We start from the raw sequence: 27,973 nt of genomic DNA, 5'->3' as shown, positions 1-27,973 counted from the left end.
GGTTGCTTGGTTAACATGAGCATGGTATATCCTGTTTGAAAAGAACTCTTCCATATGGTTACTCAATGAATGAAAGCATGAGTATGATATGTTTTGAGGACTGGACTCTTCTACATGGTTGCTCGATGCATAGTCGCATGACATATGAACAATTAGATATGACGATGTTGTTCAACATCCATTATGGTCTCTTGAAGAAAGAAAGAAGGTTGGCAATGACAACTTCAAGGAAGAAGCTATTGAAGCTTGCTTATTGATTCATTCCATGAATACATTGATTGATGATTAATGGCATGAAGAGAGGTTATGAAGAAAGACCATACGAAGGGATGTTGATATTGAAAACAAAGGGCCATCATGATTGGTAAGCTTGATATTGATGATTTGATATTGACTATCTGGTTATGACTTTATTACCTGGAAGGACATGTTGCATGATAGTGGAGACGATGTATCTACAACTGTCTGGTTTGAGCTCAATTCATAGAATGAATGGATTGAGTGAATGGTTTTGGTAATCCTTAGAAGATTATATGGCTAAGATGTCTACACCATCTTGGCAGAGAAAGGTAGCAATACAAAAGATAACTTGATGATCATGTTTCAATGACAAGGAAGATCACTTTCTTGATGAATAGAGGAAGCTATGACTAGCTTTACATTGATTGGATCGATATAATGCCTTTGTTGATGCTAATGATGATTGGAGGAAAGTGATATGAAAGGTTGATGGCTTGAACCATGTCATAGATTGAAGGAAGAGTTTGGATCCATAACATCAAGGAAGGTAAAAGCTCAATATGATGAGATGCAAATGAAAGGAGGAGCCATGCAACTACTACTTGAAGATCTCCATGGAAGAACTAGTAGTTGATGTATTGATGAAGTTTAAGACAAGCTAAAGAGATTGTGGTAATGTGTAACAAAAAAAGTTGTATACTCACAAGGTAAATATTCTAGAAGACTTGGAATATGAAGGTCTCCATTGAAGATACAAGAATATATATTAAAATGTATGAATGAAAATGATGTTACAATTGAGAGTGTGGGCCTGCTTACATACTCCAGGCAGGTGTCCTTTTATGAACAATCATGTCCTTAGGGACATACCTCTTCATTAACTAATTAATAATTAGCTATGATGTGTTATTATTATTTACATCTATATTTTATTCATAACATTGCCTTCCTCCTCAAAAAGCTTTGTCCTCAAAGCTTGCTGATGAAAAGACTTGATCTGTTTTTATTTTTCGAATGTCTTCTCATCTTAGAACTATCATTTTTGTTGATACAAGTTGATATGGTCCTCTGAGTCATAATCAAAACTGTCGAACTGAGAAAGGATCTGACCATCCTAAATCAATTTTCTGTGGAATCTTGCGGTTACTGGATACTTCGTGTGAACTTTTATCACAAGACTGAATTGCACTGACATTAGTAGTCTTTAGAACAAAAGTTTGTTGTTTCTGATCTAAGTGATACAAATATGCAAATTGATTGAGTTGTCTGCTCTTGTGATTAAGATGTAGATAAGGAATTCTTTTGGTTTGTCTTTTCTTTATCATGTATGTGGCAATATTCTGATTTACTTCAGGTGACGATGCTATTGAGTTGGTTACAGAACCTTCATTTTGGGTGTTCATCGTCTGAACTGCAACATCTAAGTGTGTCTTTTCTTCAACTAGGTTGTCTTCTTCTTGAGTTGTGATATTCACTGGATCGATATTTATTCCTTTCTCTTTAACTTGTACTTCTACATTCGATGTGTCGTTCTCGATAAGTTGTTGTACCTTGTTTTTCAATGACTTCTTGTCCTTCTGAAGCTTCTCATTTTGCGTCAGTATTTTTTCACTATGGTTTTTAAGTTGATGAACTGCTTCATTTTTGTCAGCAATGATATTGTCTTCCTAGTTGAAAGGAAATAAGGAATCTCCTTTATGCTTAAGAGGGAGTAAGTAACCTCTCCTTGGTTGAGAGGGAGTGATGTTAGATATCATATGCTCCATGTGTCATGCACTACACCAGGACAAATGTTTTAAAAACTGGAACTGGTGACCGGACAGGTCCACCTAATGAACCAGGTTTTGAACCGGAACCGGTCGAATTGGGACTGGTCAGGTCTAAACGATCTGGTTAAAAAAAATACATTAAATAATTAATTTTTAATGAAAAAACTATTTTAAAGATTTAAAACCATGATTCCAAGCCAATAGAAACAAAATATGCAAGGTTTTCTCATCTATATACCATGTAAAGGTGAATATATCAAAATGGTATCGAGTGCAATACATATCCACAACAAAATACATAATCAATGAGGCTCTAAATGGCCTCTAGAGACCGAAAACAATGCTCTAAGCTATGGGGTCACTGAACTACTACAAGTCTACATATCAATGATCAACAACATGATCACTCCTCATCATGATCAAACTCATCACCACTACTAGACAAGAGATCATCAACATGAGCTACATAAATAATATGCCTCCGAGTTTGAAGACTCCTAAAACTCCTGTACAACTTTAGTAGTAGCAGCGAAAATAGACATCAAAACTACAAATCACTGATCAACATGGTCACTCATGAAACTCATCATTGATTCAACACTACTAGAAATACATAAACATCATCAGCAAGAGATACATGAACATCATCAACAAGAGATACATGGGCATCATATAGCTCAAAGTCTTCAGACTTGGACTGCTCAACCTTATGACATGATAGAAATTGAAAAGGTTTAACATCCCTAACCAATGATTTTGGTTCGAGTGAAGGGTTCATCTCCTCAACCTTATAATGTGGTAAAAAAGATTAGCATGCCTAACCAGTTGTTTTCCTTTGAGCGAAGGGTGCATTCTTGTGAAGGCCATGGTAGAGGAGTTCAACAATCAGTACCACCAACATCAACAAAGTTCAACAATCAATGCCACGATGATCAAGGTTCTTAAAGGGCTTCATGCTTTTAATCAAATGCTAATCTCATACCCTCACGCATGATAGAATCAAATGGAAACATTGCAAAGCCCCAAACCATGAAATCCTGAAAACCATTAAGTTTGCTGAATTTTGAGTGAAATCTAAAATTCTTTTGTTGAATTTAAGCTTCTGTGATCCATAATTTTAATGAGAAGATTTTTCAGCAGAAATTACATTATAGTATTTTTGTCGATGCGTTTCGAACCAACGAGTGTGGTTCATCGTCAGGACAAGTTGAAGAACTAGATCATGGCTATGTTTCTCCATATGAAATCCAATGAGGTTGAAACCACTCTCAAACATCCTGAGTCATTTCATGGTAATGTTAAAAATTTTAGTAAAAGGATGAAAATGAAAATTAAAGGAAATGTCACTTTTACTTTAAGAATTTAACATTACCATTAATTGCCAACATTGTTAGGGTTGAGATGTGTTAGGAAAATGAGAGGGTAGACTTGTTTTCCTCGGAGGGGCTCTTTTTGGAGGAAAACAACCCCAAATTTCCCTCAAAACAGCTTCAAAACTCATCAAAGTGCATTTTTTGGGGTTTATAGTTGCCTTGGCAATAAACCGGCCAATTTAGGACAAAACTGGCCGGTTAGGACCGGTTTGTCCACTTTTTGGCGAAATGGAGGGTCAAACCGGGTTTTTCTGTCAGTTTGACCCAGTGGGCTAGCTAACTATCTGGTTTGACCGATTACCGGTTCAGACCGACCGATTTTTAAAACACTGAGCAGGACTAATAGCCTTAATTCTAGTAAAGGCACTAGGGGGGAGAATGGAGGATTGGATAAGCATCTGGGACTGGTAGTCCTTGAGGATTGAGAATCCAAGATAGGAAGTAGTCTCGTAAATCAACACTCTTTGAGGATTGGAGAGGGTATCCAAGACAAGAGTGGTTGAAGAGGACTAATATTCTTTGAGGATTAAGAATCCAAGATAAGAATAGTCCTTGAAGGACATATCTAGTGAACATCCAGGTGGGGTATGTGCCTTGAGAGGTAGTGTGGTGTCTCACATAAAACCTCTCAACATTGTTCTTTGATCTAGTGGAGAAATAGAGCTTGTTAGCAATGTTGCGATAATCACGATCGAGATTAAATCAACAAGGGTCTGAAATCGAAAAAAAACAGTAAAAGTTGGCAAAAATTTGGCAAATACAAAAATAATCATTTTTTTTTCTATTTGTTTAATATTTAAAGTGTCCACAACATAATATAAATGCATTGACACATAAATATGAAAAGACAACTAATATATAAGATGTGTAATATGTCTAGTGCTACATCACACATAACAATGAATCATGTCTTGAATACCGAGTCCCGAGTCCTGATGCAACCTCAAAATATCAACAAAAATTATAATAATGTATCTCATATCATGAGTCTTAATATCATATACAATAAAATGAACCAAGTAACTAGTACTACTAATTTCCTCTGCCCCTCTTGCGAGAAAATATAAGAGATTTCCATCTAGATGAAGAAGTCCTTGGGGCTGGCAGTGGAATCTGTTGTGCTCTAGAAGCTGAAGAACCAGGAGCTACACACTGTCCTCTACTGGTGACCATGGTAGGTGGTGTCACCTCCTCCTCCCCTGCAGTTGCTACCCCCTCAACTACCTCCTCTAACCAATCAGGGGCTGATTCCATGATAAGCCTCTCACCCTTAACCCTCCATGCAAAAGTGGTGTCAATCCCATCCAATGAGATGGCCTCCACGTCAGGTGTCCTCTCAAGTTGCCTAACCCACAATTAGAGATTGTAGCAGACGTAGACCATGTCGTTAAGGCGCTAAAACTCCAATCTGTACAAGAATCATTAATTATAAATAATAAATTAATAATTATAAAAAATAAAAAATAAAAAATATATTGTTTATTATTTAATGAATTCAAATAATTAATTGGAATTTTTTTAACTTGTTGCATTTCTTAGTGTGTATTTTTTCAAATACACTCCAATTGCGCTCACATCTGGAGGAGCTACATGTTTGGCTAAGCACTCGAATGACAACTTACAAGCCTTTGGAGATTGGGTACTCTGCCACCATAGCTTCTCCACCATGTATTTACAACATATAAGATTAAAATAAGAAAAAAATTGAAATTTGTAAGTTGAAGCAAAGTATGAAGAGACGATGAAATTTGAAAAAAATTAAAGCTTACCTGGCATTTTAGTCTTCCTATCCACAATAGCCATGTCAAAGCTAAATGTGCCACCTACCATCCTGTATATCTCTATTTCATTGGAGATTTCTGCACGATCTGCTAGTGATGGCACCATCTTCTGAATGCAAGTGAAGAATTTATCCATGACCTCAACATCAAATAAGAAACCACAAGAGTAAGAAAATGTGGGGTTCAAGTAGATCCCTGCAACATGAATGGGACGATGGAGTGTATTGAACAATCGCTCGTCATTCACTGCCCATATGAGTTGTTTCTCAAACCACTCATCCCCCTTATCAACATAGTATTTATGAATGGATTCTTTGGCCCTATCCAATGCCTCGTACAAGTAGCCCATTGCGGGCTTGTTTCCATCAACTAATTGAAGAACCTTTACCAAAGGTTCAGTAATGCTACACAGCGCTTGCACTCCCGCCCAAAAGCTTTCCTGGTATGAAATTAGCTTGCATATGGCCTCTCCCTCTCGTTTGCAGCTATATGACAAAGCACGCCACTCCTTTGAAAGAAACATTCTCGTCACATCCCACATAGAATTCAAGAGGGATTGAAGAGATATGAAGCTAGTGGCAAACCATGTAATGGAAGGGCGAACTGACTCCTTGTTGGTGAATGTTTTCATCAAATGAAAGCACAAATGCATGATTATATATAAGTTTTGTAATGCTTTTTGATGATTCAACAATATCCTTGACAAAATGAATTTTTCCTATGTCCTCTAACATTTAGTCAATGTAGTGTGCAACATAAGGTTTCCAAAATAAGTTAGGATGCCTCTCCATAAGCATCCTGCTAGCAACATAATTTGCATCATTGTCCATTATGACTTGGACAACATGTTGTGGACCCACCTCTTGAATGAACATGTCCAACAAATCACATAATAATCATGCATTTTTTATGTGCAAATGCATCAGCATCCTGTGTGTGCCCATGAGCCCCTTAACTCCTTCAATCTCTTAGTGCATTCAACCTTTTCATTCTGTAGAATATGCCCTCTAAAGTCATCATAGGAAGGGGCTTTGTACCAGGGGCCAACAATAGCAATAACATCAATCGCGTGCAGGAAAAATGGATTGTTCGTGGCAATGCTAAAGGAACATCACTCCAAAGAAAACACTTTCCCAACAACTTGTCAGCTTCTTCCCTCTCCCTTTTTTTAAGCGTTGATGTGACAGATGGTTGTGCACCAGGTGTGGTTCTAGGAACAAAAAATGATGAGGCAGTTGTGGGGTTGACTGCAGACACTGATGCCGAAGAAGAACCAATACCTCTTTCATGGTCACCTCCCAATCTCACCACTCCACACCCTGCCATTTGACTCTTTAGAGCTGCCTTGGTCACTTTCTTTGTTTCTATTTCTCCCAATGATTTGAGGGATCTACAGATGATTTTTGGATTTTTTTTTGTGAAAATCCCTACTTCATGTCCAGGAATTCATGTCCAGGAATTTGTACAAGGTGGTATTTCAATCCTCATACTCCCCCTGTCATATATGGTGCTCACATAACTTGCAAGTCAAATTGATCTATCAAACCCCCATCAGGTTCATCAAATTCCCACATAGGGTCGAATTTCCTTGGCATGTTTGTAAGTTTGGTGAACATGTAAGATTGAAGTTTGAACCTTGGGCACAAGAAAAATTGCAAGTTAAACAAATGAAATTAAAATTTAACATACAACATTTTGAATTTTGACAAAAAAAACCCTCAACTAAATGCAACAATAATGGCAAAAAAAACACATTCAAACCCAAACAAAAATCATGGAAAAAAACTAGGGCACAAGAAGAATCTAAACAAATAAAACTAACCATCAAGATTTTGCATTTTTGACAAAAAAAAACCCTTTCCGCTAAATGGAACAAAAATGACAAAAAAAATACACTCAAATCCAAGCAAAAATCATGGAAAATATCTGGGTGACTGAAACCTAAGGAAAAACGGGGAAAAAACAAGAAAATAGTGCCAAATCTGATGCCTATACATGAAAACCACGCCTTGCTAAAGAAACTTGGCCCAAGCTTGAATTTTTTTTTGGTTGGGAAGTTAAATTCCTTCACTTTTATCCTCTCTTGCCCTTGTAGATGAGTTCTCCTCCTTGGCTCTCACCTTTTTCCTTTGTTTGCAAAATGAATAAAAAAACCAAAAAAGCCTTTAAATTTGAGAAAAAAATATGCCATAAAACTACCACACGTGCGAAATTTTAGAGTTGCAGGGAGGCTGAGAAATGCAGGTCTGTTGCAAGAGGCCGAAATTCTGTTGCAGGGGCCGAAATCTGAAGTTTGACCTTTTTTGGAAGGGTTTGACGGCTGACCATCGTTGACTTGAGGATACTTTGACTTGTTGGAAAAGCTTGGAAGGATGGCTGACCTGGGGCTTGTGAGTGGACTTGGTCTTGGTGTTTGGGTCTTGGATTTCTCATTTGATCTGATTCTATAAGAAGAGAATAAATTTCTTCTAGGTTTTCCCCTTGGAGGGGTTTTTCCCTGACTCAGAGCCTACATCTTGTGTCCATTGTCTTTTATGATCATCATGGTTTATGGTCTTGATAATTGTTTGATGAAAAGAATCTAATAAGAAGCCAACATAAGTTCACAAACAATTATTAAAGATAAGAGAATTCGAATTCAAGCTTCTATGATCCATAACTTATTAATTTATGAATATTTAAAAAAAAAAATCAGATTGCCAATATTTGGTCAACGCGTTTCGAACCAGCGAGTGTGGTTCATCTTCAGGACAAGATGAAGACACAGATCTCAGAGGAAGGTTAAATAGGAAAATAGGTCATCCTAACGACTAGAGGAAAACGACTAAATTATTAATTAATTTATTCAATTTATTTATATATAATATTAATTTAACCAAACAACTATATTTGACTAGGGCAGGGAATTATTTAATTCGCTTAAATAGTTAATAATTATTTATTTATTCATTCCCTTATTTTTCTTATTTAATTGTTTATTTGGTAATGATTTGGAAAAAATAATAAGGATTAAAAAATGTTAATAATAATAATAATAATAATTAATGATAAGGATAAATAAATATTAACACTAATAGAAATTAAATGCCGAAGGTAAAAAAATAAATAAATTAAAAAATTAAAAAAATTAATAAATAAATCAATAAAATAAATAAATAAATAAATATTAAGAGTGAACCAACCAGGGAAAAAAATAAAAATAAATTTTAACAACGGAATAAAAATAAAAGAGAAAGTGTTAAAAACAAATAATAATAATAAAAACTGATAATAGTAATAGCGATAAATAAATGAATACTAATAATAAATACATAAATAATATTACTAATAAAAATTAATAAATAAATAAATAGAGAGGCTAATACTCTCTAATTAATAAAAGGAAGAATAAAAAAGGGGGAATAGAACATGAAAAAGTCTAGACAAAGAGGAGAAAAGAAAACTAGGAGGAGAGGGTAGGAATCCAACAACGACTAATTTTCCAGCCGTCATCCCTATTAATATTATTAAAATACCTCTCAATTTCAATGGCTTCCCTAATCCTCTGAGATCTGTCTCTTCATCTTGTCTTGAAGATGAACCACAACTGGTTGGTTCAAAATGCGTTGACCAAATATTGGCAATGTGATTTTTTTTTTTTTTTTGTCCGAAAATATTCATAAATTAATAGGAGAATTGTTTTAATTGTTGCCCTACTTGATTCTCCAACATTAAGGAACCTCCTAAGTAGGATCTCTAATTTCCATAACTTGTGGTAGAACCAAAGAGACATGAAGAGCAACTAATATGCTCTACTGCCAAGATTATAGTTATTAGCCTTGCAAGTGAAATTTTTGAAGCTTGTTTTGAAATGTTGAAATCTGGGTAGCTCGGAAGGTATTTCCAAGTGGAGAAAACCCACAAAAAGAGAGTTTGTTGGGCAAAGTACCCAAGGTTTGGGGTTTTGGACCCAAAGCAGTGGGCTTGTTACCCAAGGTTTGGGGTTTTGGACCCAAAGAAGTGGGCTTGTTACCCAAGGTAATTAATATCTTATTTTAATTTATTAAGTGGTTGAGTGGGCAAAACCCTAAAGGACCAAGGGTTCCCTAAGTAAAGTAAGAGAAAAGTTTAAATAAAATGTCAACATAGAGGCAAATTACAAGGTTGAGAAGGACTTCATCTTATAGAAAAGGAACTAAAGTGACCTAGATGCAACAACCTAAGGAGGCCCGAGATTCTCTGTGATTTGGTTAGCTAAAGGAGCCATTGCCAATATGAAGAGGAAGGTTAAGTTAGCAAGCGAGCGAGGTCTGATGAAGTGAGTTTGAGGGTCTGATTTGTGGAGAGGGCGGCCACAAGTTCGTAGGCAGTGTTAGCCCTTGGAGCAGCATCGTAGAGAGAGAAGATTGAAGCCAAGGGTAGAAGAAGAGTTTACAAGGTTGCTGGAGGTTGCTCGAAGGGCTTAAGGAGCCTGGTTAAGGCCAACCGAGGTGAAGATTGTGGAAGTCGTAGGTCTGTTGGTACCTTTGCTAGAAGACCTATGCTTGACAAAGGTTTAATAACCATAATTAGAGTAGGCTACAACAAAAAAAGTGCTGAGGTGGGTAGGTCGAAGCCTACAACTGGATAACAGAGGCCTAGAAGAGGCCAGATCTGTTGGGCAAAGATTTGGAAGGAGGCTATGTGCTATTAGGAGGTTGACTGAATTGTACATCTAGGGGTGAACAATGGCTGTATGGATCAGTGGGCTAAAGGAGCAGTCTACTTTAAGCTACAACAAGTTGACAAGGTAGTCATAGGCCTAAGGGAGCTGGCCAAGGCCACGAAGAAGTTGAGTAGAAGTCTAAAGGAGCCGATTGTGGACAAAGAGGTCTGTAGTAGAAGAAGGAAGTGGGCTACCCCAAGGTACAACAAGAATCGTGTGAGAACTGAAGGCTAATGGATCAGGGTTCAAGCGAGAGAGTGGAGTCTTCTAAGCCATGCAAGGAAAGTCATAGACCATGTGAGGACAATTGTGGTGGTGCAAGGAAAGTCGTAGCCCATGCAAGGATAGTCATGGTACATTCGAGGACTGTCATGCACCATGCAGGGAAAGTCGTGATCATGTAAAAAGAAGACGTGGCATATGTGAGGATAGTCATGGCCATGTAAGGACAAGTCACAAAGCTAGAGATTTCTACAAGGATGGTATCTTTGAAGTTTGAAGACCCAGATCTTCCAGAAGGACATGGTTGCAGATAAGATTAGAAGGCAGGGCCACTTGCAGGTAGTGGTGGAAATACCTTGCTCACTAAGAGGGAGTGTTGAAATTTGGGTAGCTCGAAAGGTATTTATCACTGGAGAAAACCCACAAAAAGAGAGTTTGTTGGGAAAAGTTGGTGGTTATACTTATGTGGATCCCTTATTGCTCTCAATTTGGTAGCATGATTCTTCAAATCCACGACTATTCCAATTTGTTGATTTGCAAACCAATTGATGGCTTGTTTCAACAATGTCTTGATTCTTTATTTTGAAATCCTTCTTTCTATTGGTCAAACGACGCTTTTGCACATGATGATGACTAGACTAGCAACAAAATCTCTCTTTATTCAATGGATATAGAGATGATGGATTCAATTTTATTTTTTGTCCAATTGTGCGTGATTGTATAGGTTCTAATCTCTATTAGCAATAAATCTCTTTCTATTCAATGGTTACAACGATGTTGGCTTTGATTTTATCTACTGCAAATTTTTCTACACTTGTGAATTCCTAGGGTTTTCATGGTTTGATTGCATACCACATACTCAATGTTTTGACTCACTTAAGAATGAATTACCCTTTTCATATTTTGTCCGATTTGTGTATTATCATAATCTCTTGGTGGCTTCATAGATCATAGCACTCCCTTCACTTACTTCTTCTCAACCTTGCTCCAATACCTTGTTGTTGTTACCCACAGAATCATGGATAGAAATACACATAATAATGAGAAAGAGTGGAATCTTTCATATCATTAGATGATTCAATATCTCATTATATAGTAGGAGAATAGGATTACATTATGTAACTCTCAAATGCCCAACTAATAACCACTACATTAATTACTATACTGAATGGTTCATTATTTCATCACTTTATTAGTGAGAATACATGATCATGGATATGAATACACATAATAATGAGAGAGTGGAATCATTCATATTATTAGGTGAAGTAGTGTTTCATTATATAGTAGGAGAAGAGTACATTATGTAAATCTCAATTGCCCAACTAATGACCAGTACATTAATTACTATATTGAATGGTTCATTATTACATCACTTTATTAGTGAGAATTTATTATGTCTAAGTTCTAAATATGATTGTTATATCCAACACAAAGATGATGCTTCCTTCTAGTGATATATTGGTCATGAAAGGATTCATGACAGTGGTAAAGAAGATTTATTAACCAGATCTAGAGATAGCATCCCATGTGAACTCAATTTGCTTAATTTTTAGACATGGGAGGTGAATTTGGCACACTTAAGGCTTATGCGATAGGTGTTGTTAAAAATATCCAATAGACTGGTGGCAAATTCATGCATACATGCCCAAGAGCTAACCCATTTGATATATGGTTACATTTGTTGAGAAATCAAGTGTAGTGCAGTTTAATGCTTGATTCTTCGTCTTGATAATTACTTGTGAATATTAGATGTCTTCTTCATCAAGTAATTATACAAATGTTCAAATCATAAAGATCACAATGAGACAAAGGACACCAGAAATTAGGCTGCTAGCCAGGACAAAACCCAACAATCCTTCTCTTATAGAATCAGATCAAAATGAGAAATATCCAAGACCAAGACTAAACTGCCACCAAGATACCAAGTCCAACCCTTCTCCATGTCACCTCCAAGAGTCAAAGTCAACGCTGGTAAAATCTGCTCCAATCTGGTCAAACACCGAAAATATCAGTCTTGTAATTACTTCAGAAGGTTAGGCCTCTTCCACAGAAAGTCAATCCACACGTGCGAGCTGTAGTAGGTCAGAAATTTTGGTCAACAATGGAATATTCTTTTATGCTTTGACTTCTCTTCTCTCTCTCTTGACTCGGCCTTTTCTTCCTTCCTTGCTAGGTTCAGATGTACTTCACTTATTGTTAACGAATGATATGTCAAGTAAGTCGAACTTGTCCTTTATATATAGCTGTCCAGGAGGGTCGAATAGGTGTCTTTTGGAGGATTGGGCCAACTTGGTTATCTTGTCGACTAATGACTCAACATAAAATTCAAATTCCTTTTTCTTACAAATGTCCAAATGGGACATGACTCAAATACATATTCTTTTGACTCATAATAAATTCTTTTCGACTCGCTAAGCATGAAGAACATGCTTTGACAAAAAATATAATAAATGTAATAAATTCAATAAATGATAAATTTATATTATGAAGACCAAACCTAGTTATAACTTCAACAACATTCACACGTACCTAGTTTCTCAGCATGTGGGAGGGATTAGAGTATTTACAGTTTTACTCATTTAGTGTAGAGAAACGAATTAGGATATGAAATGGAAGAAGGCTTGTTTTATATTCATAGTACGCCTCATTTTCTGACTTGTAAAGACTAAAGGGTATAGTGAACTTTGTTCTAAGAAATATGATCAATTCAGGAATAATGTTGTGTATGTGGACAATGAGATTCAGGTAGATGGCTTTATGGAGTTCCTTATAGTTACAAACCTAGTAGTTGAGTTCCCAGATTGCTTGGGTCTTAAAATAAAGTGGAAGAAATATCTTTTTAGATGCACAATTGACTTGTCAAATCAGTTGCCAATGGTTGCATACAGGTGCACCGTGCAACTATTTCCCATCTAACCAGAATTGCTTCCTTGTTAAACCCAATAAAGATTACTTGACAACCAAATATTTGTTAATGTTTGGTGGGTGTGCTGTCAGTGAAAACAGGTGCTATTTTGGCAAACAAGAAGTGATACTGAGATGTCCAGCAGTCACTTTGAGATTACCATTGACTCCCTTGGGACAACTGACAACATTATTTTGTACTTACTGAGCAATCACTTGCACCTTTGTGCCTTGTTGTCTTGTTGAATGTGTTCTAGTGTTTTAAGAAACGACCGGCTCGGAACCAACTCGGCTGAGTTGTTCCAAGCTAGCCTTGGATTTTGTGACCTGGCCATTGAACTGGTTTGGCCGGCCGGGTCCTTATCAACCCGGCCGGCTTACGTACAGTGGCCAGTGAACCCAAAAAAAGCCGGGTTACGTACAGTGGCAAGTGAACCCAAAAAAAGGCTTTTTTTATTTTTATTTTTATTTTTGGGGACTCCCTGGGCTTCCCTGTTTGACTCATGGGTTTCCCTATTTGACTTTGATCCCTAGTATTGATATGCTATTCATGGTAATGTTTAACATTCTCCTTAATCTTCATTTTCATCCTTTTACTTAAATTTTTAACATTACCATGAAATGACTCAGGATGTTTGAGAGTGGTTCCGGCCTCATTGGATTTCATATGGAGAAAGTCGAATTTTAGATTTCATCCAAAATCCAACAGACTTATCAGTTTTTCAGGATTTTAGGATTGGGGGATTACAATGTTTCCATTGAATTTTGTCATGTATTAGGGTATGGAACTCGTATTTAATCAAGAGCACCAATCCCTCTATGTACCTTGATGTTAGTGACATTGGTTGTCGAACTCCTCCGGGATTCGCTCTCAAACCGGGAGCTTCTAAAAATGTCGCTCTCGCTCCTGTTTTCGCTCTCGCTCTCAAGTAACGTTGAGCTAGATGATGTTGGCAACTCTAGCAGTAGCCAGTAGTACTGGTCACAGACTTTTGTTGTAGAGGCCATTTCTAGCCTCCTTGGTTATGTGTTTTTGTTTTGATCTCTATATCATCATCGTGTATGTATTAGACAGTGCACTGGGTGCCATTTTGATATAATGGATATATTCATGAGCCTACTTTGATCATATGTTGTCTTCTTTCTATATTCTAATGAAAATCTTTAAAATTATGTGTTTTTATAAAAAATAAATATTTAATGTATTTTTTACAACAACCGAGTCATTGAAATCGAGCCGGCCGAGTCGATACTGAGTGGGAGTCGACCATCGGCCGAGTCGGAGTCAGAGTCGGAGTTTTAAAACATTGATGTGTTCTCATGGCATATGAATGTATGAACTTGCATACAGTAGTTTTATCTGTGGTTGATTTGTTTGAATGATGTAATTGAAAATGGTGACGAAATATTTATCTTATCTTTAAGGACTTGATCTGGTCTGCAGTTTATCACTTAGCTATAAGTGCCTGAACTGTCTTCATAGCTGTACACATAATTCTTGCTGTTAGTGTCGATGACTTTCTACATATATGGAGCAATATTACTTTACTCTCTATCTTAGCAAGCAAAATAGCAGTGATGTTAAGAGTTATGGGTAATATTCTAAGAAAATGGGCTATGTAATTATTCTTGCAGGGCTTCCTTCACATCAGATTATTGGAATGCCTTCACTTTCTCCAACAATGTCAGAGGTGGATTTTGATGCCACATCTGGCAATCCTTTGCTGACATTAGACTTTGTTGTTGTTTGCAATTTATTATAGATCACAAAGATGTTTATTCATCTTTCAATAGCTACCAAATTCCTACCTTTTTCCTTTCTACATTCTCCAATTATGAATTGAACATTTGAAATTTCTGATCATTGGCATTTAGGATATTGATTAATTGCATTTTGCAGGGTAATGTTGCAAAGTGGAAAAAGAAAGAGGGTGATAAAGTCTCAGCTGGGGATGTACTTTGTGAAATTGAGACTGTAGGCATTCTTTACTAATTTTTTTTATGTTTTTTGTTCTTTTAAAGAAATGCTAAAGGTCAAGTAAATTCTCTTCCTTGTCTATTTTGTAATGTTTCCGAAGGATGCTGACTGCTAAGAAGTGATTTTAGGATAAAGCAATTGTTGACATGGAAAGTATGGAGGATGGCTATTTGGCAAAAATTATCCATGGTGACGGAGCAAAGGAAATTAAAATTGGGGAGGTATACTTATGATCATTATGTATTCTTCTTCTCAATATACAATTTCCTTGCAATTGTCATATTTAATTCTTTGCTTGGCTTTAGAGTTGGCAGAGAAATTCTAGTTGTTACACCAATATGTGAATGTGCTGGTCTAGTCACTGAATATTCAGTTTGTATCTGATGAACTAGTAGAGTTTATTCAAAGTCTGGAAGGTTTTATTGTACTGTTTTTTAATCAGGTTATCGCAATTATGGTGGAAGATGAGGATGACATTGCAAAGTTCAAGGATTACACACCCTCGGGGCAGGGTGCTGCTAATGAAAAAGCCTCTTCAAAGGAAACTACTCCTGCACCACCTCCACCAAAAGAAGACACTCCAAGCCCTGTTGCAACTCCTAAAACAGAGAAGAGTGCTGCATCTCCTCAATCAGAAGATCGCATTTTTGCTAGCCCTATTGCAAGAAAGATGGCAGAAGATCATAAGGTCAGTTTCTTACTTGTCCTAGCAATTCTGCTAGTGATTGCACTTCTATCATAGATAAGTGCTTGAAATTTCAATATTAGCTTTATCATTTTATGGCCCTCTGAAGTATTTTGTTTGCTTCGCGGTGGACCCACACTGTTTGTTGCCTCTTTCCAGGTTCCAATTTCAAGCATAAAAGGTACTGGCCCCAATGGACGCATTGTGAAGGCTGATATAGAGGATTATTTAGGTGAGTACTCAAATTTTTGTTATTATTATTATTTCTATTAATATTTAAGTTTTTTAATAGGACAGGCACTTGACAATAGCTATCACAGCATTCAGTTAAATTGATATCATTTCTCTGTTTTTATAATTTTCTATTCAGTCTATAACTCTCATCAGCATATTCATTCGATCTTTTCTTTTTTACACTGTTATTAGCAAAAAGCAAAATATGGGAGTTGTAATATACAACAAATTTACAATCATTCCCCATCATTGGTAGTTCTTCCAACCGTGTTTAAATTTTTAAATCACCAAGTTCAGCGAGCCTAATCATGGTTTTCTGTTATATAAAATTAAATAATTTGTAGTTAGTAAGTACTTAAAGGCCATTCACCAAGGGGCACCCAGGCTGTATTTAAGCCAGGGCCTCCCACAGTGTAATCATCATTCAAGTTATTAATAAAATATATAAATTTTCTGTCTAATGCTAAAAGTTTATCCGCTCCATTTGGTATCAGAGCCTACGACCCTCGACCTGCAAACCCTCGCTGTTCTGCTGCCTTCAACCTGCAATCCGTTCTGCTGCCCCTCGACTGTTGTCCCTCACCGTCAATCAGTTTTGTCCGCTGTTTTTTTATTCCTTTGTTGTCAAGCCCTCATCTGTCTGCATTCCTGCATTTCCGCCGTCGCTTCCCAAGTCAGCTGTTGTTCTCAACACCTACATCTGCCCAACTGTTCCGCTATTTCGGTTGTCCCTGCGTCCACGACCACGCATCGCTCATGTGCCCAACTGTTTCTCTGTTCCATCTGCCCGTGTCCACGACCACTGCATTGCTAATCACCCATCCATGCCATTCACCAGTGGTCCGAAACCTCCGACCCTGTCGTTTTCCTCTCCCCGCAACGCCTGTAGACGCCGCTATCATCTGTCCCGATTTGCCCATATAGGCTTCGCTATCAAATCCAAATCTAAAAGGCCACGCATCAATCGATTTTTATTTTTGGGTATAAAGTTATATGCATAAATGTTATAACGTAAGTAACTTGTTATAATATAGTTATATAATTATAACTCTATATTATATTATATAATTTAATTTAATTTAATTTAAATTTATTTATATATATATATATAATTTTTTTTTTATAGGTTCAAGTTAAAGAAAAGGTTAAGCTAGATAAGTATACTCCACCTCAGACCCACCCGATGGCTTCGTCAATGTTGATGGCCGATTTCAATTAAAGATTGTTAAACCTTGAGACTAAGGTGACCGGATAGGGTGAAAAAATCGAGGCACTCTAGGATACAATAAAGATAATAGAGAGTTAGCTCGAGCAGAACTAGGTGGATCAAGCGATGAAGGTTACACCCGATCAAATACCCCAGAATAATGAAGCTACCCAACATCTCAATTCTCCAGATTTGTCAAACTCATTAGACTCACATGAGAAACCCGAGTCTCCAAAGATATCTTCCATGCTTAATCAAGAAAATAGTAACACGAATTTTCAAAATAGGCAACTCTAGAATCCATAGTTTTCAAATCAATACCCCTTCTTTGCTCTGTCGATAGCTGCATATCAGCGAAGAGCAAAACTTGAGCTATCCAAAAATTTTGGTAACGAAAAATGCAGCATTGCTTGGTTCAATGAAGCAAAAGAATATTTCGAGATTTACGGTATTGACATTGATAGACAAAAAGATTAGGCATGCTTCCATGCAAATGGAAGGCGAAGCATATAATTGGTATATGTGGTGGAAAAAGATGACACTTTCTATCAGTTGAAGCAAATTCAAAAATGCGTTCTTTAAAAGGTTCCAAGTTGTCAAGGAAGAAGAAGTCTTCTCAACACTCACTAGATTGCAACAAAAAGGAGATGTGGACGAATGCGCTCGAGAATGGGAAACCTTAGCTACACCAGTATCTAGATTATCAGAAACTCATCTCATTTAGTCGTACACCACGAGACTTAACCCCATTTCCAGGCTGATCTTTATCTTCATGACATCACTTCTATAGAGGTAATTTAGACAGAAGGCAAAAGTTGTTGAAAAGAAACACAAAAAAATGCAATGGCCGAAGGTTGAAAGGGTATATTAGATACGAAGATTTTCCCAATCCGCAAACACGGATAACACAAGATATGTTTCACCACATCTTCGTGAAGGAGAAAAAACTAACTTGGAAATGCAAAGAATGAAAGAGGGCAAGTGCAAACGTTGTGGCGAAAAATGAGACCCTAAACATAGGTGTGCTAAAGAAAAAGAAACCAAGAACCTGTATAAATGTGAAGTAACTAATGATTCAGACAATGATGAATCAGACGTAGAAGAAATTGAAGATTCCCCACAATTTTCTCCAGAACCAGATGATTAGAGCATTCTACAATTATCATTCTTGGCTATGACAGGTATATCACAACCCTAGACATGAAAATTAAAAGGACATATCAAGAAGAACAATGTAATGATTCTGATCGATACTGGTAGCACCCACAAATTTTTGGACTCAACCATGGCGAAAAGACTCAACATTTTCACATTTCCCATGCCCAACATGAAGGTTATGGTAGCTGATGGTAAGAAAATTGAAAAGGTAGGGAAATGCCATAAAGTCAAATTACAGATTCAAGACTATAATCTAGAATCTCTTTCTACACTATACCATTAGGAGGAGTGGATGTGGACTTAGGTATCCAATTGCTACAAACCCTAGGCGCTTACTCTGCCAACCATCAAAAGCAATTTATAAAATTTAAATGGGAAGGGCAGAAATACAAGTTATATGGGTTTCAGCCACCTGAGAACCAAATTGTATCATCATCCTAGATGATGAAAATGATTCAGAAGGGAGCACTAGCATAGGTAGTAACTCAGTGTCATCAATTAGAAATGTTAACTTCGAATCTAGTCAATGAAGAAGTACCAGAAGTCCAAGAGCTAATTCAAAAGCACAAAAAAGTATTCCAAGACCTTGTGAGGAAGATGCCTCCTAAACGAGAAATCGAGCATACAATTGAAGTCAAAGCAGGATAAAATCTCATCAACATCAAACCGTATCGATATCCACATCATAAAAAAACTGAAATTGAGAGGTTAGTCCAAGATCTTTTGAAGTGTGGCAGCATCACAAAAAGTAAAAGTTTGTATGCTACTCTAGTTGTATTAATTCGAAAGAAAGATGTATCGTTCAAATTATGCGTCGATTATCGAGGAGTAAACAAAATAACAATTAAAAACAAGTTTCTAATCCCCTTATCGATGAAATATTGGATGCACTACATGGCGCTAAATACTTCTCAAAATTGGACTTAATGTCAGGGTATTACCACATCATAATAAGGTTGGAAGACGTAGCAAAAACTATGTTCCGAACACATGAAGGTCATTATGAGTTTAAAGTAATGCCTTTTGGTTTAACCATTGCACCGACAACATTCAAAGCTACTATGAACGAGCTATTCCGTACATATCTAAGGAAGCTTGTGTTAGTATTCTTTGATGACATTCTAATTTATAGTAAAACATGGAAGGAGCACCTACAACATTGCGAGCAAGTTCTCACTATATTAGGAAAACATTAGTTCTATGCCAAGAAGCCCAAGTGCACTTTTGGGAAGGAAGAAGTAGAATATCTCGGACATATAATATCCAAGGAAGGAGTAAAAGTAGATCCTAATAAGATCAAGGCTATAAGGGAATGGCCCAAACCAGTTAATATCTCCAAGCTAAGAGAATTCTTAGGATTGACCAGGTATTATTGAAGATTTATTAAAAACTATGCCCATATAACCGCACCCCTATCGAACCTTCTAAAGAAGAACTCATTTCGATGGAATGATGAAGCAGGAAAGTGTTTTGAAGACTTGAAGGAAGTTATGTCTAATTTGGTAGCTCCAAACTTCTCAAAACCATTAGTAATTGAATGTGATGCTTCAGGTTTTGGCATCGGGGCAGTACTAATGCAGGATGGTCGCCCAATCATGTTTGAAAGCAGGAAGCTCAATAAGCAAGAACGTCTCAAGTCTGCATACAACAAGGAAATGCTTTCTATTATGCACACATTAGCCAAATGGAGACAATATCTCTTGGGAAGTAAGTTCTTAATGCGAACAGATCATAATAGTCTTTAGCGTCTCCTCCACAGAAAATGCTATCTACAAACTAACAAAAGTGGATAGAAAAAATCTCTATCTTTGACATGGATATATTACACAAGAAAGGGAAAGATAACATAGTAGCTGATGCTTTGTCGAGGAAAGACAAAGAACCATCATTACTTGCAGTTTTAGTGGTTGTTCCTGAATGGCTTAATAAGATTCGAAGTGAATATGCAAAAGATACAGAAACAAGTGCTATAATCAATAATATTCCTCAAAATTCAAAATTTGAATGGAAGAACAATATTCTATGGTACAAAGGAAGAATATATTTGAATGCAGATTCCAAATTTAAAACCAAGGTTCCTAAAGAGTCGCATGATTCACTTTCAGTTGGGCATGTAGGATTCTTTAAAACCTACAATAACGCACGCCAATCATTCTTTTGGAAGGGAATGAGTAATGGTATTCAAAAAATATGTCGCAGAATGCGATAAATGCCAGAGGAATATAAATGAAAAATATTATGACACTTGAACTACTTCATTCCTTAAACATCCCAAATCAGAAATGGGAGGAAATATCAATGGACTTTATTGAAGGTTTACCTGTGTCTGATGGTAAGGATAAAATTCTTGTAGTGGTTGATAGACTCACCAAGTATGCTCAGTTTATTGCAATGAGGAAATCTGACTCAGCAAAACAAATCGCTGGGATATTTTGTAAAAATGTTTACAAATTACATGGATTTCCCAAAATCATTGTGAGCGATAGAGATGCCAAATTTAAGGGTATTTTTTGGAAGGAATTCTTCAAACATATAAGAACCTACCTCAATATGAGTTCAACATACCATCCTCAAACAGATGGCCAAACAGAGGTTGTCAATAAATGTTTAGAAGCCTACGTACATTGTTATGCCACAAACAAACAAAATAAGTGGGTTCAATGGTTACATCTCGCTGAATGGTGGTACAATTCCACTTACCACACATCAATGAAAATGACTCCATTTCAAGCTCTGTACGGTTATGAACCTCCGAAATGGAAGGACTTTTCTATCATCGAGACGAAGCTTCCAGCTATTAAAAACTAGTTAGAAGAAACCCAAAAAGTCGTCCAAACTCTAAAAGAAAATCTAAATAATGCAAGGAATCGTATGAAGCAACAAGCTGACCGAAATAGAACCGAGAGAGAATTTGAAGTTGGAGATTGGGTATTTGTTAAACTCCAGCCTTACAAGCAGTTGTCCTTAAAATAAAGGGGAAAAAACAAATTGGCACCAAGGTTTTATGGACCCTACCAAATCAACAAAAAGATCAGCCAAGTAGCATACAATTTAAGCCTTCCTGATAAAAGTCGTGTTCACAACGTTTTCCATGTATCCTGCCTTAAAAAGGCACTTGGTGAACATCAATCAGCGCAAACAACACTTCCGACTTTAGATGAAGAAGGAAGGATTATTCTAGAGCTAGAAGGTATCATCTCCATCAGGGAAAAGAAGCTGTGATCACGAGTAATCAAAGAATACCTGATCAAGTGGAAGGACTTACTAGAAGAAGAAGCTTCTTGGGAGACGGAAGTATTTCGTCAACAACACCCGTCATTACATATGCTTTGAGGACAAAACATCTTTTCAAGGGGAAGGCAATGTTATATAAAATTAAATAATTTGTAATTAGTAAGTAATTAAAGGGCATGATCAAAGATCACGCCCATTCAACAAGAGGCACTGAGGTTGTATTTAAGCTAGGGCCTCACATAGTGTAAGCATCATTCAAGTTATTAATACAATATATAAATTTTCTGTTTAACGCTGAGTTTATTCGCTCCATTTTCTTTATCGTTCTGCTGATATTTACTAACATTCAACAACCCATCTGTAGTACTCTTTATGGCATTCATCTTATATTAGCCAAAGTTAAATCTCCATAGGATAAACTGTGCCAGTGACTAGAAATAGGCTTTCTCTGCATTCACTTTCACTAGGAGTTCCATGCAGATGTCTTAAGCCACTATCAATGATTGGGTTTCTGCATAATACCTTTGATATGGGGATGTTTTAGCATGTTTGCTACTTGCTCTTGAAAATTAATTGTCTTTGTACAGTGACACACCAAACCTTATAAGAGTATGATTTGTTGAATAGTCCATACTTCTGTTGCCAAAATTTAAACATTTTCTCTATTATAGTATCGACATCCTCTAATTGCCTGTTGGATGCCATCTGCCATCTCTTCCCCACTAAGGGAGAGATAAATGGAGTTGTTAGGGAAGATATCTATCAGCGACACATTTAGAGAACTTGGGTCTTCCCCCTCTCAGACCGTATTCCTCAAGATGGCCTTTTATTACGAGCAATTCATGCAACTATATGGTGGCCTCATTGTTCGGTCTATCCATGGATGTAAGATCCTTCTAAGCCAGTTACGGGTTTGTTCCCACCATCTAAGGACCAAGTCAACCCATCGAATCCTACACTCTGAGAGTATTTTCTAGATAGCATATCTCCAAGGGACTGAATATGTAAAGCATTTTGTTTTCAGATGTTGCATTTACTATGAAATTCTGGGGGGGTTCCATTGTCCATTCTGAGACTCAGAGGGTTCCCTTGTTACTACCTTTGACCAAATATGCCTTGCACATATCGCTGTGAGGTGATGAGCTATAGAATCTAGAGGGGAGATTTTGTGTAACATATCTAGGCACAATACCATTAGGGTCATCGCTTCTTTCTTTTAGCATATCTTGATGGCTAGTGGTAGTGAATACCAATTAGTGAGACAATGAACTTCTTGCCCTGGGACCATTAGGCACCCCGCCCCTATGAGATCTCAATTGCCAAATTTGTGCCATGCAAAGTACTACCCGCTGGGTCCACTCAGGCAACCCGATTTCTATCAATAGGATTTTTCCCATCAACCTTGGATGTTAGTAGAAATAGTTCATTTCACCCCAGATCTCCTCCCCTGGATTGTGCATCCAGGCACTCTCTACCCCAATTACTCTCTGGAGGACATGTCATCTGACTTTTTATTGGTCCATTCTTAATGACAGATAGAGACAGGGATAACTCTTGTTCTTCTTCTACCTCTACTTTAAGGATTATTTCTAATGATAATGTTGATGTTGAGCTAGAGCCTTGCACCACTTAAAGTTTTTCATTCTCTTCTTTACCTAGGTCCTGGTATTCTCTATTTTGTTGTTTTATCTTTCCTTTTTGGCTAGCTTTTCAACATCTAGTAATTTTATAGACACTACCATACTCTATTGACATCTAGTTATACTCTCTAATCCTGCTGACTGTTTCTTGATCATTCATTGGACATGAGTAAAATTATCTTATCTTATTTTATGTTTGCCTTCTACCCATTTTCCAGATGTTTTTGTGCCTACAAGAGTCATTTATTCGCCAACTTCAATTTTTTCTTCTCTAATTTCTTGACACGTGCCTCCCTTCTTTTACCTGAACTCCTTTGAAGATTTTGTCCGATGAATCTTAAATTTTTATGGTGTTGTCTAACTATGCTATATTTTGGAGTTTTAGGCTGGAATCTGGTGAAATAGTTTCCTCCTTTGAGGTTTTTGTTCGATGAATCGTAAATTTTTATGGCGTTTTCTAACTATGCTATGTTTTGGAGTTTTAGGTACAAATTTGGTGAAATAGTTTCTGTTTAGATCTTGTTTTTATGTTGTTTAACATCTGTATTTGAATGTAAAATGGATTTAGTGCCTTGAAAAACATCTGGGGCACTTGGATTGTGCAAAGTTCCCATATCATACTTGTAATTCTAATAAATTCTTGCTGGAATTTGGACAAATTTGACGGGAAAATATGCTAGAAATCCTCCAAAAAGTAGAGCAATTAGATTATGGCAATTTCTATTACCCTAATTTTTCCCTTTGGTCTATCAAAGATTTTTTCTGAATCGTTAAAATGTGGTAGCTCAGGGATGAATTTCTCCTAGATGAAATCATATCTTTCAATTCTGTTTGAAACACCTATAATAAAATTTCAATTTTGACAATTCTAATATGAATTTCTAAAAATAGTATTTCACATCTCAATTTGGAAGTGAATTTTCAAAAATAGAAATTTACGTCTAAAGGATCAAGGATGATCTCGACATAGGGAACCCACTTTAAAATCAAATCAATCATGATTATACAAATCAAGAATTAATATTTTATCCTTACTAGTATTTTTTTTCCCAAGGAAAAAATCATAACTTTGTTTCATTGATCTATGAATCAAAATTACATTTTGCAGATGTGCCTCGTGAGACACATTTTCTTGTTGATTAAAAACTATAAATAGTCTTTATATGCCGTCTCTTGAAGGTTCTTCCAAGTCTTTTCTATCTTCTATCTTCCCTATTTCATTCTTACTAGTATTATTATTATTATTATTATTATGATACTATTATTTATAAAATAATCTAAAGTCATTCACCTTTAATGGATTAATAAAAACAAATTCTCAATAGTCTCATGGAATAAGTCAATTAAATTGAGAATCTGTTACTTGGAAAATCAGAACTCTCTCTTGGAATAAAATCGTAACTCCACACTTAAGAGAATGTAACTCTTTCTCATTAATTCGATGCATGGCGAAAGTATAACTTCTCTTCATTAAATGCACTTGTAACTCTCTCACTCAGTTCGATTTGTAACTCTCACTACATATTCTCTCGTGTCTAAGTGTAACTCTCTTTTTCCCTAATTCGAATTGTAACTCCTTAAGACAAGTGTACCTTTCTCTCTATTTTTGGGATGAATTACACTTCTCCTCAAGTAACTCCTCCCTCATGGAATTCAATTCTCCTATTGTTGGCTCAAGGCATGAATTCATTTTGTAACTCTTCTCCTTTCTCATCTATTTAAGCAAGAGCAAGTGAGAGTTGTGTGTAGCATGTTCATTGTGAAGAAGGAGAGCAAGTGTTGAGTGTGTGCAAGAGAAGTGTGCAGAGCAAGTGAAGAGCAAGGGGAGAGTTGGAGCAAGTCTAAAGCACAACCTCTGATCAAGAGGAGGTGATCTTCAAGCAAAGAGTGAGAACACTTCAACTGCAAGTTGATCAGACATTGATAACTTTATTCATTTTTATTCTCTCTCTCTCTTTGCACTCTGTTGAACAAATGAAGATATTTAATAGAAGAAGAATCATTTGTGTTTTCCCCCTTTAGGGGTTTTGCCTTGGACATTGGACCTAAATCTTAGTGTCTCTTATTTGTGTTTGGCTGTCTTCATATGATCCTTAAGTTTATGTTCTATCTACAATTGCTGATTTGAAAAGTTTTAAAAAATAAATCTGCATTCTAAGTAATTGTAAGTTGTAACAACATAGAACATTTAGTTTTCTGTGAAATACTTTCAAGCCCCATCATAGAACGTTCAGTTTTCTGCAAAGCATATTCAGTTTTTTGCATAAAACTTTCAAGTTTCTGCATAGGGCTTTCATATTTTAACATGGTATCATAGCCTTGGTGAAGAAAAGTCCAAGGAAACCAAAAATCACCTGAAGAGACCCCACTTGCTGCCAAAGTTTTTTGATCGAGATGACTTCATCCTACTTCAAGGTAGAGGAGAAGCTGAATGATGCTTCAAACTTTGGTCCATGGAAAGAAAAGCTAGATATCACTCTTGAAGAACACGAAGTTCTGGAGTATGTTGAAGGCACAATAGCTGATTAACCAGAGAATGCAAGTGCTGTTGTCAAATCGAAACATAAAAATGGTGAAATCAAAGCTAGAAAATTTATCTTTGATTCTCTTTCTGATCATCTCATTACTTATGTTTCTGGTTTGAAGAAAGCTAAAGAAATGTATGACAAACTAATTGACATGTTTGTAATTAGTAACTTGAACCAGATTATTGCCTTGGAGAATCAATTGAAGGACATCAAGATGAACAGAGGAGAGACGGTCCACGCATACTTCATGAGAATGACCAAAATCAAGAATTAACTATCAACAATTGGTGAAGTTGTACCAGACAAAGAAATGGTATTTAATGCGCTTGGAGGCCTCTCTCCTGTTTGAGAGACTTTTATCACCACCATCAACAATATCAACACTATTCCCACATTTAATGAGCTCCTTGAAAAGTGTATTCAAGAGGAGGCTAGAATGATCTCTAGAGGAAGAATTTCACATCATGAAGAAGAAGAACCTACTGCATTTTCAGCCTACGACAAGAGAAAAAAAAAGGTATTAAAGGCTCTCATCATTTTTCAAAGAAATATGCTTTGAAATCAAATGATTCCTTTAAAGGGAATCTAGACATATCAAAAGTTAGATGCTTTAACTGTCAAAAGCATGGTCACTTTGCTCATCATGTTTGAGAAAGAGGAAGAGAACCTAGATTCAAAAACAAATCTGATTATAGAAATGACACTTCTGAAAATCAAAGAAAAGGCCATCCTAAGAAAACAAGAAATCCAAGGTATAGAAATAATGCACTTGAAACTCAATCAAAATATTTTCTTGTTTATGCTCTTTCCAGTGTTTCTTCTACAGATTCATTTGATAGCTGGCTAGTTGATAGTGGTGCTTCCAAACATTTTACTTGTTACAAAGAATCACTCTCTAATCTAGTTGAGAGGGAGACTAATTTAAATGTTATCCTTGGAGATAAATTCCACTCACCAAGTTAAAGGTTATGGTTCGGTTTCATTTTAGTTAGATGACGACAAATCTAATTTTCCTTCAAGAAGCTTTGTATGTACCTAGGTTAAAAAAGAATCTTGTATCCATATATGCTCTAGAAGATAAATGAATGAAAGTTGCTTTTATTAATGTAAAAGTTTTAACCTCCTTTGAACTCAAGTATGAGAGAAACCTTCACTCTTGGATCAAGATGTGAAGGGCTTTACAAAGTCCATGGTAAACCCATTCATGCACTGGTCCATGATATAGATCTTCAGTGTAAGCTATGGCACAAAAGCTTCACTTACCTACACTACAAAGACTTGCCTCAAGTAAGGAAGATGGTTTTTGGAATGCTTATGATCAAATTCGATCATGAAGGAGTTTTCCCACGATGTGCAAGTGGAAATCATGTGAAGGGACCATTCCCTTCAAGCAAAACAAAAACTAGTCAAGTACTTCAACTCATACTTTCTGATTTATGCGGACCTATGCTTGTTACTTCTCTTGGTGGCTAGTTGTATTTCATGGTTTTTATTGATGATTATTCTTGCAAGTCATGGATATCCTTTTTGAAAAAAAGGGGAAACAATTGACTTATTCAAATATTTCAAGGCTCTGATTGAAATCAAACTGGAAAACTGATAAAAGCTTTCAGATCTAATAATGAGGGAGAGTTCACCTCCATTGAATTTAATAATTTTGCAAAGACGCCAAAATAAAGAAAGAAACCTCTGTGTCATACAATCCACAACAAATTGGTGTGGTTGATAAAAAGAATAGAACCATTATGGAAGCGATCAGATCCATTCTGCATGATCAAAAGCTACCAAAGTTTTTGTGGGGAGAAGCTGCAAATACTGTTGTTTATGTGCAAAACAAAACTCCTCATCAAGCCTTAGACAATAAGACTCTTGAAGAAGTTTTCACTGGTGAAAGGCTTGAGGCGAGTCATTTGAGAGTCTTTGGTTGTCCTGTGTACTTCCATGTGCCGAAATAGAAAAGGAACAAATTGGAAGCTTCAGGTAAGAAAGATACGTTTGTTGGTAATTGTGATAATTCAAAATCTTATAAAATTTATGTACTTGGTCAAAGAACTATAGAGTTTAGCAAATACGTGACATTTGATGAAGATGTAGCACTTGGAAAAGCAAGAGACTCTCCATTGTTGAAAGACGAGTTGTTAATGAAAAATAGCTTGCATTTAAGTCTGAAATGGAACCTGAGAATGAACTTGTTGATAATCCCATGGGTTCTATGGATCCTCTAGATCCTCCAACACATGATCCTCCTACCAAGAAGAGACCACTATGGCTGCAAGATACCGTGCAAGGCACTGATCAACGTGCTACCCCAAGAGGAACGTTCAGAGACAGTA

The 27,973-nt window shown here is 36.5% G+C and overlaps 1 protein-coding gene across 1 annotated transcript in view; it reads left to right on the top strand.

The window, feature by feature from the left end:
- Positions 1-27,973, top strand: part of LOC149197551 (dihydrolipoyllysine-residue acetyltransferase component 2 of pyruvate dehydrogenase complex, mitochondrial-like) — a 175,766-nt gene that overhangs the window by 75,457 nt on the left and 72,336 nt on the right. Inside the window, exons 5-9 of the mRNA XM_089405882.1 lie at positions 14,612-14,667; positions 14,877-14,951; positions 15,083-15,175; positions 15,397-15,642; positions 15,799-15,871. Of these exons, the coding sequence (XP_089262008.1) occupies positions 14,612-14,667; positions 14,877-14,951; positions 15,083-15,175; positions 15,397-15,642; positions 15,799-15,871 (543 nt within the window). The remainder of the gene's footprint in view (positions 1-14,611; positions 14,668-14,876; positions 14,952-15,082; positions 15,176-15,396; positions 15,643-15,798; positions 15,872-27,973) is intronic.

This window comes from Pinus tabuliformis, chromosome 2_2 (genome assembly GCF_031772625.1).
Source record: "Pinus tabuliformis cultivar Carrire ecotype Pingquan chromosome 2_2, CPIR1, whole genome shotgun sequence".
In the NCBI taxonomy this organism is placed as follows: domain Eukaryota; kingdom Viridiplantae; phylum Streptophyta; class Pinopsida; order Pinales; family Pinaceae; genus Pinus; species Pinus tabuliformis.
Note: the sequence above shows the minus strand (reverse complement) of the source record. Positions and strands in the feature narration are given on the sequence as shown.